The sequence below is a fragment of the Diadema antillarum genome, unplaced genomic scaffold (assembly GCF_040938485.1).
Source record: "Diadema antillarum isolate AM-2024a unplaced genomic scaffold, OU_Dant_1.0 seq00001292_RagTag, whole genome shotgun sequence".
Classification (NCBI taxonomy): domain Eukaryota; kingdom Metazoa; phylum Echinodermata; class Echinoidea; order Diadematoida; family Diadematidae; genus Diadema; species Diadema antillarum.
The window spans coordinates 225355-243029 of record NW_027272071.1 but is presented as its reverse complement, the minus strand read 5'-3'; the positions used below and the strand labels follow the sequence as shown (position 1 = coordinate 243029).

The following is a 17675-nucleotide window of genomic DNA, read 5'->3' as shown; positions in this document are numbered from 1 at the left end:
GTTCCCTTGTCAATCTGGATCAGTATTTGAGTAATTTCAACTGATTCCACCTCAATAATTATGCAAAAATTTGTTTATGGATATTTTGCAAAATTATTTTGCAAAATACCCATAAACATGCTTCTCCACACACTAAACGAATGGGGGACAAAGGGCATGCATACCCAGGTTGGTCATAAAGATATGAAAATATGATTGAATATGATTATGATGGTGAATATTTGGGGAATATTGTTTCCTTGACAATCTGGATCAGTATTTGAGTAGTTTCAACTGATTCTACTTCAATGATTATGCAAAATACCCATAAACATGGTTCTTCACACACTAAATGAATGGGGGACAAACTGTCCCATACGTAACTGTCCCATACGTAACACGTCATGTCTGTCTTTAATTAGAACCTGTAATTAGAGCTTTTTGCCTAATGACATGAAACTTACCTGTGATAATCTTGAGTATTGTGACTTTCATCACAGTGAGTTACAAGTTGTAGAATGATATACTTTCAGAGAGTTTTGAGGTTGAAAAAAATGTTCAAAAAAACAACATTTTTCTGGTCCCATACGTAATGGCACATATTTTCTCTTCTAGAATATGATTGTCAAGGTCATTTTTCTCAATTTTTCACATGATTATACTTCTACTAGATATCAATCACCATGATGAAGTTCAATATGATCAAAGGCCATTAACACTATTTTTCAGGTCATAAAAGTCTCTGAATGTCCCATACGTAACGTGCGCGTTATCTTGGACTTGCCCTTATTTAAATGATGCCTGCCAGCACATCCACCTGACAGCAATATAAAATGAAATAAGCTGTTACTGCATTCAATACAAAACAATGAAATGGATGCCTACTAAATTATAAACTGATGGGAGTAATCTGATCCCCTGATCTAAATGCAAGTTCATTCTTTTTTTGAACAGAAGTTCCATAAATTGCTATGTCATGCAAGCTTATGCATTATGCTGCTTTGAAAACAAGTGAAGTGCCGAACCAACTGAGAAAAAAGAAAGGTCATTTGTACCAATGTGTACATGAGCTACAGTGTAATTACGAACTGGCTTATTACCCTACAGTTTGTACATCGATGTAAATAGCCACTGAATTGATCAGTGTTTTAGTAGTAGCCATGATAAAAAAGTCATGGGCGTACATACTCAAGCAGTATTCAAACTTACGACCTCCTGATCACAGGACAGGCGTCATTTCCACTAGACCACCGTGCTTTCACTCGACAACAAGTGCTGGTTCTAATCCTTATAGCATGCAGTGGGTACTGCGTAATTATTCAAATTAATGAAATTCTTCCGTTGAGATGTTTTCATTGCAACTGATTGACAAATTGCCCTACATCAACGTTAATAAGCTCACTGAATTGATCAGTGTTTTATTAGTAGCCATGATAAAATATCATGGGCATACATACTCGAGCAGGATTCGAACCCACAACCTCCTAATCTCCGGACAGGTGTCATCTTCAGTAGACCACCAAACAAGGATTAGAACCAACACTTGCTGTGCTTTATAGCATTCTGTAATAAAAATTCTGTAATACTGACGCAGTAAATTCAAAAGATAAATTTAATGGTCTCATTCACTGCTGGATACATGTACACATGCAGTGATTTAGCCAGGCTACACTCTTCAATGTGGCATGTGATCAGTGGCCTTGATGCTAATCACAGTTTATTAGGCTGCCCTCCTTTGTTTCAGTCCAGCATAGTGTGTATAACACTGCATTTGATTGTTTTCACCACAATCTAGCTCAATTAAGTGCTAAAATTTGCTTATGTTGAGCGAAACTTGTGTTTATAGTTGGTAACTCGCGTTACATGCCGGTAACTCGCGTTACATGGTAACTCGCGTTACACTTTTCATTGACATTTTTTAATGTGATAACAGTGTTTATTCAAGTCAACATCCTGTGTTCAGTATAAGGGTTTGATGAATTTAGAAAATTATGATTCCCAACAAATTACCTCCACTGCTTTCTTCAGAATGAAAAATATTTCTTGTTTCGGTAACCTGCGTTACATGGCTCAAGGGCTGAACTTACATGTGGAGATTAGAATTTTTTGAAGGTGGCATAAAAATTTCCTCATGGGAGACTGAAGTAGAACCAATTTGCTTCTTTAAAATAAATCAATTGAAGTGCTAGCAGAATTTTTCTATTAAAAAAAATTATATTAAGTTAAGCATGCATTTTAGCAATTTGGATGACTGAAAAATTGTCTTCAACATTTGTAGCTGTTTCTCGGGAAATATTTGACCGATTGATATAATTCTTTGAGTTTCTTTAACTTCAATATATGGGTAATACATAATGAGTAATTCTTTTGCAATATGATAAAGTTGAAATTTTAGCGCCATGTCCACATTCCCATGGAATTGCCCATATGCAGTCGGCACATAATGGGTTCAAAATTATACATTGGTTGATAGAGAAATTGGAAACTTCCACGGGGTTCTCATCATGTCTTCTGATCTGTAAAAGAAGAAATGAACTCTGTACTTCACAGTCCATTATAAAGATAATAATCCTGTGATTCATTCTATCTCTGTATGCCCCCCAAAGCCAAGGAATCGTGTCTAGTCAAGATAACGTTACCTGATGGCAAAGTGGTTGAAGGTCAGTCTTGGCGCACCACTCCATATGATGTAGCTAAAGGCATCAGGTAGGTGTCAAATTGTACCAAAGTTTCTGTGCAAGTGCCTAATGTCTGTAGTGTCTCACTTAAAGTGTATCTGTCATGACTTAAGGTAGGGCTGGACGCTAACCCTTTTTTTCTCTGTTGGCCCATTTAGGCCACTAAAATATGTAGATTTGAAATTTTGATATCCCAAGATAAAAACAAACATAAAAATCCATTGAAACTTGCTTGCCCATTTGGGCCACCAAAATACAATGTATATCTTTTTTGAAATTTGGTGGCCTAACATCCATTTTTTAGTGACCGGGCCACTGCTAATATCAAGCCCTGCTACCACAAGGATGAATGTCAAGTACATGTGTGTGTTTTAGCTATCTGTCCGTTTTTATGCCTCCGCCACGAAGTGGTGCCGGAGGCATTATGTTTTCGGGTTGTCCGTCCGTCCGTACGTACGTCCGTACGTCCGTCCGCTTTCGTTTATGCGATAACTGGAGTAATATTTGCTGGAATTTTACCAAACTTGGTCCAAGTATGAAGTATGATAGGGCAATTATTTGATAAGATTTCGGGTGAAATCGGCCAAAGGTCAAAGGTCAAAGGTCAAGGTCAAATCATGAAATTGCATCCGTTTACGCGATAACTCAAGACTGCATCGAGCAAATTTCACCAAACTTTGTTGGAGGATGATGTATGATGGGACAATTACTTGATTAGTTTTTAAGTGAAATCGGACAGAGGTCAAAGGTCAAAGATCAAGGTCAAATCCTAAAATTTATCTGTGTATGTGATAACTCAAAACTGGATGAAGCAGCTTTCACCAAACTTGGTCCAAGGATGATGTATGATGGGACAATTAGTTGAGTAGATTTTAGTGACATCGGCAAGAGGTCAAAGGTCAAAAGGTCAAGGTCAAATGCTACAAATGTTGCAATTTCCCCCATATCTATGCAATGCCCAAAAGGTATTTTCTTGAAACTTGGTGTGGACATGTACTACTGCGTAAAGATTCTCCAAGGAGAGTTTCATGTCATAAGGTCAAAGGTCAAAGGTCAAAGGTGAGGTGAAAATGTTGCAATATCACTTTTCTCGCAAATGGTTCAATGTATCTTCGTGGAACTTGGTAAATACGCATGTACTGACTGGCAGGGATTATCATGGGAATTTAGGGGTCATGGGTCAATAGTCAGGGGGTCAAAGGTCAAGGTCAACTCGTCAAAATTTTCTTATTTCCCTCATATACTAGTATATGCAATGCTTGCATTATTAGTTTCAAAACTTAATACATGCATTACCTAATGGAGATTCTCTGGGAAATTTCCAGCCAGAAGGTAAAAGGTCAGAGGTTTAGGGTCAAAGGCCAGGTTTCAATGCCCCCCCCCCCAAAAAAAAAAGAAAAAAAAGAAAAAACAAAACCAAATCTATTTTGTACCATCATTACACTCTTTCTTCATACCTTGGAAATTACTCAATGCATAAACTAATAAAAAGGTCCATCAGAATTCAAGTAAAAATTCTCAATTCCCCAAATATATGTACCTGCACTGCTTCTTGAAAAGATTATAGCAAACCCAGATCAAGACATTTCTGACAGACCTGTCATTTCAATATTTTGCCAGTTATGTGAAACTGTCATGGATCACACATTGTGAAGACATTGTACTATACGCCTATTGGGATAATCATGCATTATGGCGGAGGCATCAGTCGCCATAGCGACATTTCTAGTTTAAGGTTTTAGGTTACTTAAGGCGATAATATTTTATGTTGGATTCACTTTGATTACTGCATTTCAGTTCTTTTGATATTAGAATTTTTGTTTTGTGTAGATATCTTTATCATTTTGTACGTACAATGTGTATAAATTACCAATATACCATGTGCATAATTTGAATAAGGTGCTCTTGTCATCAATTCTTCAAAGAAAAAAAAAGGCAACATGCAAACAGTGATTTCCATAGAAATGATAGAGGCAATTAGAATCTGTAGTGAACAGTCTATGAACCACACTCCCCAGTGCAATTTTCTGTAAAGGCTGTACATTCAGTGTGGCTGTCATTCATTAGAAACTGCCCTGAAATGATGTGTCTGGCAGCCTGAATCAAAAAATGTGAAGCATGAAAAGTTTGTGTGAAAAACCTGTGTTTTTAATGTTTTGGGACTTTTTTTTTTAGCAACATGATGACAGAATAAGATGATATGGGATGAGTGCATGAAATACATATGAAGCATAAGGTGTAACACGACTGATGACGGATTTTTTCTTTTCATATACCATTTTTTCATTGTAACACTTTTAATAACTAACTTTACTAAGAGAGAAAAAGGTGTAATTGATTGATTTAAAAACAACAACAACAATTTTTGTTGATTTTGTCTTACCCTGTCATGTGATTCGCAGTCAGGGACTGGCAGACAACACAGTCATATCCAAAGTGAATGGAGTGTTGTGGGATCTAGATCGGCCGTTTGAGGAAGACTGTTCATTGCAGCTACTCAAGTTTGACAGTGAAGAAGGCCAGCAGGTCTTCTGGCATTCCAGTGCCCACATTTTAGGGGAGGCTATGGAGAGGAAGTATGGTGGCTGTCTCTGCTATGGACCTCCCATTGATAATGGCTTCTACTATGACATGTTTCTGGAGGGACAGTAAGTACAATGTATCAGTATGGACTAGCTCTTTGCCAATCTCTGCCTGTCTGGCCATGTGTTATTACCTATGTTCTCTGCTGATTTCACTGATAGTTGTTGCAGTTTATAATTTGAGTAGCATTTAATGTTCACAGACAAATGCTTGCAGTGTCTCATGTAATGCAATATTTTCTGCAGTAGATATTCACATTCCAGTAGAGTGAGATGGGGCTGAAGCAACTTGGTTAATAAAAAGGCACATGTAGCATTATTGCGATGAAAATGTCATATGTCCTTTTAAAATATGTGGTAATGTTAAAAGAGATTCTGAGAGCCATGAACTCTAAAGGCGTTGCATCGAAATCATACCTTGCAGGATCCTGCAAGGTATGATTTTGATGCAACGCCTTGAAGTCATCATTATTGGTTTGGATCATTTAAAGGGGAAATCCAGTCAAAATATAGAGTAAGATATTACAAGTTCAACGGTATAAATTTGATCGAAATTGGATGAAAAATAAGGAAGTTATGACATTTTGAAGTTTCCCTATTTTTAGGGGGAAACAGTTCTTGAACAGTCAATATGAATATGCAACCTATGGCAAAGTGTGCATGTCATTCCCTCACAACTTTACCATATATAGTTTTACATAAAATTGTGAAATTTCCAGTTTTTCGTTCACATGCAATTATGCCCGAGACTCAAATCCTCATATATCTAACTGATCACTATTCCCAAGCTATTCAACCAGAAATAACGTCATGTTTCAGACTTCAGTCAGAGAGAAACATTGAATTTTCATTTTTTTTTTTTTTTTTTACATGCGATCAATGGAAAATTGTGAGGAAATGACATAGTTAGCTCACTCATTTACATATTCATATCCACTGTACAAGAACTGCTTTGCAGAAATTTGCAAAACTTCAAAATGTCATAACTTCCTTATTTTTCATCATATTTCAGTCAAATTTTCACAGTTGAAAACGTAACATTTTACTCTTTTTTTATCAAACTAACTTATATTTGGACTGGATTTCCTTTCTAAGGCTTGGGGTCAAAGACTGATGAAAACTTTAAAGATTACCCTCATTTGCTACAAGTAAGTCTCTAAAACAGTGCCCCCAGTCACTTCTTTAAAGGGGATGGCTAGTAACTGATCATTGGGAATCAGTGGGAATGCTGGGGGATGATTGTTCCAATCCTTGTGGGATTCATTTAAGAGTACATTATATATCTATTGTTGTGTGAAAATTATTTGCTTCAGAATGGTCTCATATTCAAGTAATGTGCAGTTTAATGTTTCCAGGCTAGCATGCCTGTACAGTGACGGGGCATTAAACTGCACATTACTTGAATATGAGACCGTTCGGAAGCAAATAATTTTCACACAACAATAGATATATAATGTACTCTTGAGTGAATCACACAAGAATTGGAACAATCATCCCCCAGCATTCCCACTGATTCCCACTGATCAGTTACTAGCCATCCCCTTTAACAGGATTAAATTTCAAAGGGATGGTATAGTTTTGGTGGAGATGGGGATTCACATTTTCACTCTTTTGCGAAATAATTAGAAACCAATATATTATTAAAGAGCATGTAATTTTAAGATGATTTGAAAGTTTGATGAAAATCAGTTTTGAGAATGGCTGAGAAACAAAGTGGTCCTAATAGAAGGTAGGACCCACCTTTTATTAGGATCACTTTTATTTGTGGATATCTTGGCCATTTCAAAGCTGGTTTTCATCGAACAAATTTTGAATTACTTTTAGAATTGTATGCTCTTTAACATTTCATGTCAGTGGTTTATAAGTATACAGCAAAAGGTTAAAACTTGAATCCCCATCTCAACCAAAACTATACCATCCCTTTGAAGCTAAAGATTTTGAGGTTGATATCTGTAGAGTCAGCTTTTAAATGTGATTTAGAAGTATGTGACATAATGCCTTCTGGACTAGCTACCAATTAGAAAAACAGACTTGGGGATAGAGAGAGGTTGAGTAAATCCATTGGCATATTGTAAAAAAAACCCCACAAGTTCTTATCCTGTTTCTCCCGCAATTCTACAAGTGCCCTCAATGCCTCCAAATGAGATTCTTTGCAGGTCGACAGAGAATGGACAGGTTGGCAACATTTGTGAATGAATAAAACAGAAGTTCAACTTTGTTGATTTTCAGTCTTCAGTGTACAAGCATTGTAAATACATGTTGCTGTTTTGTTGATTTCAGGCAAGTTTCAAGCAATGATTTTAACAGCTTGGTGCAAATTGTGAAGTCGATACAGAAAGAAAAGCAGCCCTTTGTGAGACTAGAGATAACCAAGGAAGACTTACTCAAGATGTTTGAGGTATGTTTAGAGTCCTGCCTCAAAACAATGGAGATCAACAGGAGTACCAGTGTTTCACTCATATACAAATTGAAGTACATTTAAAAGCACATTTTGAGGTGATATGTGCCATTGAGATGAAAAAAAAAAGAAATAAATAAATTGTGAAAGTGTGCATTCTCCTGTATGATAGACCTTTAAAAAAGTAAGTAGGCAACTTTTTCAATGAGTTCATGGAGGGTTCTTGTTCAGTTGAAGCATGGCTACTCCTTATGTTGATATTGTCAGGGTAAACACAGTAAGTCAGCTGTATGAAGAGAGGAATGATAACTCAGCATCCCCAGTTTAACCATCCCTTTCAAAAAATGTTTCCTTGCATGAGAATTAATGGACATTTTTAGATTTTCCCCTTGAATTGCCAGCTTTGAGAGGAATCAGTTTGAAAGGTTAAGTGCTAATATTGATGTGTTGTGTGTTATGATTTGGAAATGCCTTCAGAATGAATTCTCAGTACTACTGATTACTGACATGCAAAAAAGAAAAGAAAAGACAAAGACAAAGACCAAAAAATAGTTTTGGGGCAAGAAATTATGTATTACTCTACAATGTTAGCTGCATTGCAACTTGTTAAATATAGTAATGTGGAAATATACTTGTTCACTTCCATATTCTTGAGTTTCCTGATACCAGTACTTTTTTCCCCCAATAGGACATTTATGTACTTAATATAATTGCCGAATCTCTTATTCACTTTAATGTGATATATTATGTGTCTTTTGTCAGAGATGCGGTGTGTATTTATTCTATGTGTGTTTATTTTTCCTGTTAGTACAATGAATTCAAGAAACGTATCATCACAGAGAGAGTCCAGACGCCCACTACCACAGTGTACAGGTCAGTCGTGTTATCAGCTACCAATGTATTTCATTGATTATTATGGTGATGATCCATAGCATTTGTATAGCGCCATATATTTGTTGTGGAAACATTCAAAGGAGCAAGTGACAAAGACAGATTACAGGCCTGAATGCAAACTATTTTAGAGTGGAAGAAAAATCTGTTAAAGGGTATTAAATATGTCTCTTCAATCCTGTCATACATTTGTACTTCTCCGTCAGGTAGTGACTTGGAATGTGGTTCAGAGTGCGTATATCCAGACAGTTGCACTGTTGGGCTTATAGTTTTGTTGAATTTAGTGAAGTGATACAACTCTCCGTCAAATGTTACAGCCACTACTTGTATAATCATTTAATCATATGACACTTAACTTTTCATGAAGAATTAGTTATGTGAGGTCCATCCAAAATTGACAGCATCCTTTATCAGACATAGTTATACATGATAATTGTATACAGCTACTTGAGATGAGGCTTAGACTTGTTGATGATTTTATTTGTGCACATTACTAGATGGGAGTGACTGGTTTATAACCCTGTGTCTCTCAGGTATTGAATTATGTTCAAAGTGAGCATTAACTTTTCAATGTTGATATGCTTGCCAGTCAACCATCGTCTTTCTGACAAGGGCTGGTCAGCTGCCAACAGACCAGAATTTCTGTAACCTTGGGTCTGCAGAGATTGTGTTATGACAACAGCTAATTGTCTCCCAGTGCTCTTTTATTTCAGAACTTCGTAGGGTTTTGGGGGCATACATTACTCATGATAGTAATGCCATGGAGCAGAGATAAACACATTCAGTGAATGGTATGTGTAGCTGGTAGACTTTTCAGGAGCTTGGCACGTTCTCATTCTTTAGTTAAAACTTACCATGTTATGATTAGACTGTGAAATAAGCATGGCTTGATTTAATTTGCTTTGCCAAAATACTGGACAGTACCGTGAAAACATATAAACTTCCTTTAGATTTTAAAATGTACGTAAGTAAACAAAGGTCTTGTATTCCCTCTTATAGATGTGGCCCACTGATTGATCTGTGTCGAGGTCCACATGTTAGACACACTGGGAAGGTCAAGGCATTTGATGTAATCAAGGTAAAAGTGCTGATGCCAGTTTATGCTATGTAATCTCTCTTATTTGACTTGAGTCAACTGAAGGAAAAATGACAGCTAAAAGTGAAAGTGAAATCTTTCTCACAACACATTGTTTTTTAGCAAACTATTGTGCGACAATTTCCAATTTGAGGTACTGTTTTACATGTCATTTTCACCATCTTTACTGTGTTTGTTCTTCTTTCAAGACTATATTGAAGAGGAAAACAAACATTCAAAGGTTCATCATGTGAAGAGACTGATTATAAAGCTTTATGGTCTGATATATGTAACTCTCTTGCAGCAATTTCATGAAATGTCTCCACAGGTAAGCAAAAAAGTCAGATACGGCTGTACATAGGAACTTTGTGGCTTTATGATGTTAAGACTTTTTTTCCCCCCCAAATGCTGCAGCACAGCCTTAGCAGAGTGAAATTGTGTGACAGTATTCATCATCCATTCATTCTATTGCTTAGTAAAACTTTTGGCTTTGTGTGAATGTTTAATGTCTCATCAGAACTCTTCTACATACTGGGAAGGCAAGGCAGATGCTGAGAGTCTTCAGAGGATCTATGGTATCTCTTTCCCTGACACTAAACAGTTGAAGGAATGGAAACATATACAGGAGGAAGCTGCCAAGAGAGATCACAGAAAGATTGGCAGGGTGACTAGTCTTTCCTCTCAGCACTGTTACATGATTTTATTAAATACAGTTTATCAATAAATCCTTTGTTTTATATGTTTTGACTTTGTCAGCGAGTCTATTACATATACTTGTACATCGAACATGCAGTTACACATGCATGGATGAGAGGAACTCGTGAAGAAATGTTCATTTAGTGTATAATACATTTGGGTCAATGGCCAGAGAAGATATAGCGGAATTGCTAGACATTGTCTTGTGTTTGGACATTGTTTATAAACTTACCAGGTAGTGAAGCTGAAATAGATCTTTATTTTACATACACTCATGACATGTGGTATTCATTTAAAAGTAGACTACAAGGAGATATGCACAGTGAATGACATTTGTTTGTCTTATGAAAGGGGCAAACATATGTAATCTTTGTCACTGAGTGAAAAACCATGCATATTACTAGTTCCGTGTAAATCACTGAGTTACACACATATTAGGATTGTATACATGCAGATCTGGACAGCTTTTCAAGATGATTGCAGATTAACTGTACACTTTATACATTGAATATCAACCCAAAATTCATTAGTAAAGACACATTCTTGAGCAGGATAAATAGGAAAAGTGATGTGTTTATCACTATAAGGGGATTTTTGAAGTAATGATTAAAACTGGAAATTAATCTTATCACTAGGTACATTGTAGCTTCACTATGTGTGAGATCATGTTCCCATACTACCTTGCCATACAACTGATTTGTTATACAATGATTGTATCTTTATTGCTGCAGGAACAAGAGTTATTCTTCTTCCATGAGCTGAGCCCTGGTAGCTGCTTCTTCCAACCCAAAGGAGCTCACATCTACAACACTCTCATTGACTTCATCAGGGTTAGTTGCTTAGCATCTCTAATACACAACAAAGGATTGGTCACCAACCATTTTAATGTATTTTTTGGTGTATTTCAGTTATTTGGTCACCAACCATTTGAAGGGAAACTCCCATGCATAATTAAGTTCTTTCTAAGAATGCTTTGAAACAGAGAAAATGGTCAAAACTTCCCAAATACTGTGCAAAGGCTGTTATAATATTTTGAAATGTAACATGATTATTCAAAACAGTTTTATCAGTCTCACTCACAAATGCAAATTAAAACAATGCATCAGGCCATTGCCTCACAAATCTCTTTACGAGATTTGTGAGGTTTGTGCCCAAGAATGTCATAAAAACCATTCTTTTTATTAGTGATGTACCAAATGTGTTCCCCTTAACTTGACAGGGTCATCATTGAAACTCTGGAATAATGTAATGCCAGTGATGAAGATTTGTTTCCCTGAATTCATGTAGAAAGGACAAATAAGTTTATATATGTGCAAGTAAAGGACTTTTATGAAGCCGTGACATCACCACCTTATCTCATTTGCATATGTATCTGACTGACGTTAACATTTTCTAGACACACATATCTTGGAACACTTTTTTTTTTGGGGGGGGGTGGGAGGGGAGGGGTTCTTTGTTTGTAGTCAGATCATACAAAATTTTTTCACAGTTTGGGTGTTTGATGTAATTTCATGTACCAAAGTCAATTTCTACATCATGGAGTTTTTGTTATCTTAAGACTGATATGATGAAATTTTTGACACACGCACACACACACATATCATTCCTCGGCTGGTTTTCAAGTACTTGAAAAAAACCCCTAACAAACGAACAAATAACCTAAAATGAAAATCTCAAAGATGCCACTATACCTGCAAATAAATACTGTAAAACGAGGAATTTTCGCGTGCATTTTAATTTTGCGAATTTCGCAAGCGCCAAGATTCGCGAAATTAAAATGCACGCGAAAGTTTTTGTCTACACTATAATGCATTGAATGCCAGTGGCAGTTCGCGAAAATTTCATGCCGCAAAAAAGGCCGTCGGCTCCAATTCCCGAAAAATTCATGCCGCGAATATGTCATGTTTTACAGTAGACTTAAAATCTTGATGCAAGATGGATCTCGCAAAGACAGCCAATACCATCAAGTTCAGATAAGCAAGACACCACCTATTGACATGGATGGTGCAAACTTGGCTGGAAGAGGTCATGAAGGCAGATCATTATTAGCATGATAGAGAGTAGTTACAATTCAAATTATACTATGTAAGATTATATGGAATGTTTATCAGAAATGATGATGAAACAGCATTTGTATGGCGCCATTTATCTGTAAGAAACATTCAAAGGCGCCCAGCTCCCAAAAAGTGTCACACATCATTCACAAAGTTGCCGGAAAAGATGAGTCTTCAGTGCAGACTTGAATGTATTGAGGCTGCTGCAATTCCAAAGCTGAACTGGTAGCGAGTTCCACAGACGTGGTGCAACAGAAGAGAAGGCTCTATCCCCATAAATGACCATTTGTTATCTATAGTATGTGTTATCAAAGTAAACTAGCTATGATTGGAATAACTGATGTCCTGCAGGTATTACTTGCACTCTGCATCACATGCTGAGTGTCGTATTTACGGTACGAAAAAAAAAAAATGAGATGGGGCACAATCTGATGGTAGATACATTGTACTGTCTTACTTACCTCACAGTCTGAGTACAAGAAGCGAGGCTTTCAGGAAGTTGTCTCTCCAAATATCTACAACAGCAAACTCTGGATGACATCTGGTCACTGGCAACACTATGCGGTAAGATATAAAGTCAGCTGTAAAGAAAGGTGGAAGGAGTATCTCGCTATTAAGTCAAAGTCATGTAGATTTTCAGCACATTTGAAAGAATGACACATACACACAGGTGTATAAAGCTTTTTGAGTTCACCTGAACCAAAGGCTCAAGTGAGTTATTGTGATCATTCAGTGTCTTTTGTGTGTTGATGTGGAAACAAATTTACGAAAAACTAGGTATCATCTCTAGGATGGTAGAATATATATTTGTACTAATGGAAACATACTTGCTGTGTGTGAGAATGAATGGAAGTTGAACTTCTGATACTTAGATGAGCACTGGACTCACCGAGTCTCCTGTCGTCTATGATACTGTAAGTACACACGCGAGAGCAGATTTGAGATTACTAATCCACATTTTATTGTGTGTCATTGGGAATGAATATGAGAGAATTATGCTCAGTTGATAAGACTCAGCCGGACTCCACGAATGACGTGCTCCATGTATTAGTTTGTGTAGAACAAGTGTACTTTAGTATTTATTTACTTTTCTGTGTTTGGTGTGTCTGTAGATCTTGTCAGCAATTACTTTGTATTCTTATGATACCCTTTAGAGAAGACGCAAATACCTGTAGTGTAGATTTTAGACAAGTAGCCTCTCAGGACATTGAGAATGTTATATTTGTTACTTTTGATTAAAAGTTACAGCTTGAGTAGAAGTGATGTAAATATGTGACCCTGCACCACAAAACAAACAAAAGGTCGCCAGATATGAATTTTTAGTTACGACCATATTCTGAAAGAACAGACTTTAAGCTTTAAAATGGTGTATAACTCAAGTCAAATGGACTCTCCTAACCTATCTAAATATTGGAAAGAAAGCACATACACAGGAAAAGTGTGAGCTGAGAAATGAGGCTCTGAAGTACAGTGTTTATTCAAGCGCTTAATCTTTACCAAGCCGTGCTGGCTGTGCGATGAATGGGGCAAAAAACAGGAAGTAAACCACCAGAGTAATAACAATGAAGTTCGAGGGATTATCAGATTTAAGCATGCCTCATTAACACATTCTGACCATAATTAATGCCAACTTTCAAACCAGTAGCATTATCCTTTCAAAACTTATTAGAGTTGAAAATGAAGAGTGTGTACAAGGTTTTTCAGAATTGAAAAGGGGACTCTAAAGACACACCTAATCACACTACGTGTATTCCACCAAAAATGTTCGAGATAAACTGCTAAAAAAAACACACTTTTCTGCGCGTTTTATGATCCCAAATTTTAGCATAATGTAAAAGAAGACTTGCTCGTTCAGAAAATATGAAAAAGTCAAGATCGGCTTGGTTGACCCATTTCACTCTTTTTCAGTCCTCACGCAAAATCAGTGTTTGCGACTTTCTGTTCGTTTTGTGATGCACGGTCGCATATGTTTTGATAAGGAATGATAGAGTCCTGCTCTTTAAAGCAAACATTTCCTTTGCAATTCTTCTGATAACTCTTTCTGTGAGGGTACAGAAGACAAACAAGTAGTAGCTGTTACAAACACTATTGTGCCTCTCTTAAAGAAGAAATCCACGACCGATACAAAGATTATTCATAATATAGTTAAGAAATCCAGGATTCCGATGAGCTTAATGATATACCTCACTTTATAACTGTTGCAGCAAACAAGATTTTTACATTTGGGAATATTTTCAGCCAAACAGTACAAATTGCTGTATGGAATCGAAATCAATCACGTGACCCGATGACGTTTCACCCTCACATTGCTCGAGCGAAGTTTATTTGCGGAGGAGCTTAGGAGGAGCTCAATACACGTACAGTACCTTGCGCAGCTGCGTTGTATACACTGAGCCACATGCATGATATGCATGCTGTTCGACATCGTGCGTGCATCATAACATTGAGCGAAGATTCCGATGTGTCAGGCATACGGGTGTATGAATAAGCCTGGGAAAGGCAAGAAAAAGAGATACCCAACCCAGATACCCAACCCAGAAATAGAAAGGGAACGGTGTGCAAAATGGCTCAACAACATTGGAACGGATAAATTTGATGTGAAGACATACAAATTTAATCCAAATCGAGTCATATGCGAAGACCATTTTGAGTCGCACTGGTTCCAGGATGACATTCGTGATGGGATATGCGCATCAGCACTGCCAGCAGCGGCAGCCCTCTCGGTCATTTCTTCTTGATTCCACTCTGGTTGGAAAGCATATCCAGGTGGACCCGACATGACACTTGCTGTAAAACCACATAGAATGAATGTACGGCAGTCAAAAACGGAGATTAACAAAATGGGCGCTAATTAGAGCGGAGAGAAAATTATAAACGAAAGAACAAGCGATGTATGAACTGTATGCTGTACGTATGTATATGGTTCATGGTGTAGTGGGACGCGATGCAACGCGACGCACGCTGTGAGCTGAACGCTGCGACAACACACGTACATACACACACACTCACACATAGTACTTTATACAAGTGGCGCACACACACAATTTCTGTGGCAAACAAGGGCAGGCAGCGATCGTAGAAAACGGAAGTGCGGGTCGTACGTCATCGGGAATTGCATTGTGGTAGAGAACAGTCTCGCTCACTTTGCGTCTCGCAAAATGAAAATACTAAACAAAATGATTAAAAATATTTTCCGTCAAATATTTGTGAAATTAAGAGCATATCTGAGCGTTTCATATTTTTGTCTTTCATTTGAGCATGACTTTATTTAGTCCCAGATTTCTTCTTTAACAATGTTTGTTGGTGTCCACAACGATAATGTGGTTGTAGGTGATTGGTTAATGCACTTAGCAAGAGGTTGATGGAGCTAATGAAGTTAGTGTAGCTGCTTGTAAAGGGCAGTAATGCTGCTCAATTGCTAGCGCATCTGCCTCCCAATCAAAATGACCAAGGTTCAAAGTGGTTTGCCTTACATCCAACTGGAACCTATGGAAGACCAGCTACACATGGTGCAGATGAATATTGGCTATCCAGCCATCTTGTCATATGGAAAATTAAAACAAAACAAACTTGTTTGTACAGGGTTATAACCACGCTATGGATTCAACTCTCCTACCTGCCGCTATATGAATTCAAATTATCTGAGTAATGACATGTATAAAAAAAGAAAAAAAGAAAAAAAGAATAAATCTTATATTTGTATTGGGTGTGAATGGCCATCACTTCTTCATACCCTATTATTGTCCCCGCCGAACGAGTTCGAGCAGGGGACTATGAAACGGGCTCCGTACGTGTGTGTGTCCGTCCGTGTGTCCGTCCGTGTGTCCGTCCGTGTGTCCGTCCGTGTGTCCGTGTGTGCGTCCGTGTGTGATCAAAATCTTCAATTTGCTACTTCTCTGTCATTTATAAGCCAATTTTGATTCTGTTTGCTTTATATGATAGCACTACATGGGAGCTTTGAAACTTCTACACAGAATTTCAGTCGTGACCTTTGACCTTGACCTTTGACCTATATTGTACATTTTGCTACAAAATGCTACTCCTTCGCCATTTCTAACCCGATTTCGATTCCGTTTGCTTTATATGATGGCACTAGGTGAGGGCTTCAAAACTTCTACACAGAATTTTGACCTTTGACTTCTTTGACCTTTGACCTTGATTTTTGACCTATATTGTACATTTTGCTACAAAATGCTACTCCTTCGCCATTTCTAACCCGATTTCGATTCCGTTTGCTTTATGTGATGGCACTAGGTGAGGGCTTCAAAACTTCTACACAGAATTTTGACCTTTGCCTTCTTTGACCTTTGACCTTGATTTTTGACCTATATTGTACATTTTGCTACAAAATGCTACTCCTTCACCATTTCTAACCCAATTTCGATTCCGTTTGCTTTATGTGATGGCACTAGGTGAGGGCTTCAAAACTTCTACACAGAATTTTGACCTTTGCCTTCTTTGACCTTTGACCTTGATTTTTGACCTATATTGTACATTTTGCTACAAAATGCTACTCCTTCGCCATTTCTAACCCAATTTCGATTCCGTTTGCTTTATGTGATGGCACTAGGTGAGGGCTTCAAAACTTTTACACAGAATTTTGACCTTTGCCTTCTTTGACCTTTGACCTTGATTTTTGACCTATATTGTACATTTTGCTACAAAATGCTACTCCTTCGCCATTTCTAACCCGATTTCGATTCCGTTTGCTTTATGTGATGGCACTAGGTGAGGGCTTCAAAACTTCTACACAGAATTTTGACCTTTGCCTTCTTTGACCTTTGACCTTGATTTTTGACCCATATTGTACATTTTGCTACAAAATGCTACTCCTTCGCCATTTCTAACCCGATTTCGATTCCGTTTGCTTTATGTGATGGCACTAGGTGAGGGCTTCAAAACTTCTACACAGAATTTTGACCTTTGCCTTCTTTGACCTTTGACCTTGATTTTTGACCTGTATTGTACATTGGCTACAAAATGCTACTCCTTCGCCATTTCTAACCCGATTTCGATTCCGTTTGCTTTATGTGATGGCACTAGGTGAGGGCTTCAAAACTTTACACAGAATTTTGACCTTTGCCTTCTTTGACCTTTGACCTTGATTTTTGACCTGTATTGTACATTGGCTATAAAATGCTACTCCTTCGCCATTTCTAACCCGATTTCGATTCCGTTTGCTTTATGTGATGGCACTAGGTGAGGGCTTCAAAACTTTTACACAGAATTTTGACCTTTGACTTCTTTGACCTTTGACCTTGATTTTTTACCTATATTGCACATTTTGCTGCAAAATGCTACTTCCGGCGGGGACATATATTA

General features: G+C 37.5%; 1 protein-coding gene across 1 annotated transcript in view; it reads left to right on the top strand.

Annotated features, from left to right (window-relative positions):
* Nucleotides 1–17675, top strand: part of LOC139707993 (threonine--tRNA ligase 1, cytoplasmic-like) — a 45823-nt gene that overhangs the window by 11589 nt on the left and 16559 nt on the right. Inside the window, exons 4-11 of the mRNA XM_071619984.1 lie at nt 2586–2685; nt 5060–5305; nt 7520–7637; nt 8446–8510; nt 9528–9606; nt 10121–10267; nt 11031–11129; nt 12822–12917. Coding sequence (XP_071476085.1) covers nt 2586–2685; nt 5060–5305; nt 7520–7637; nt 8446–8510; nt 9528–9606; nt 10121–10267; nt 11031–11129; nt 12822–12917 — 950 coding nt within the window. The remainder of the gene's footprint in view (nt 1–2585; nt 2686–5059; nt 5306–7519; nt 7638–8445; nt 8511–9527; nt 9607–10120; nt 10268–11030; nt 11130–12821; nt 12918–17675) is intronic.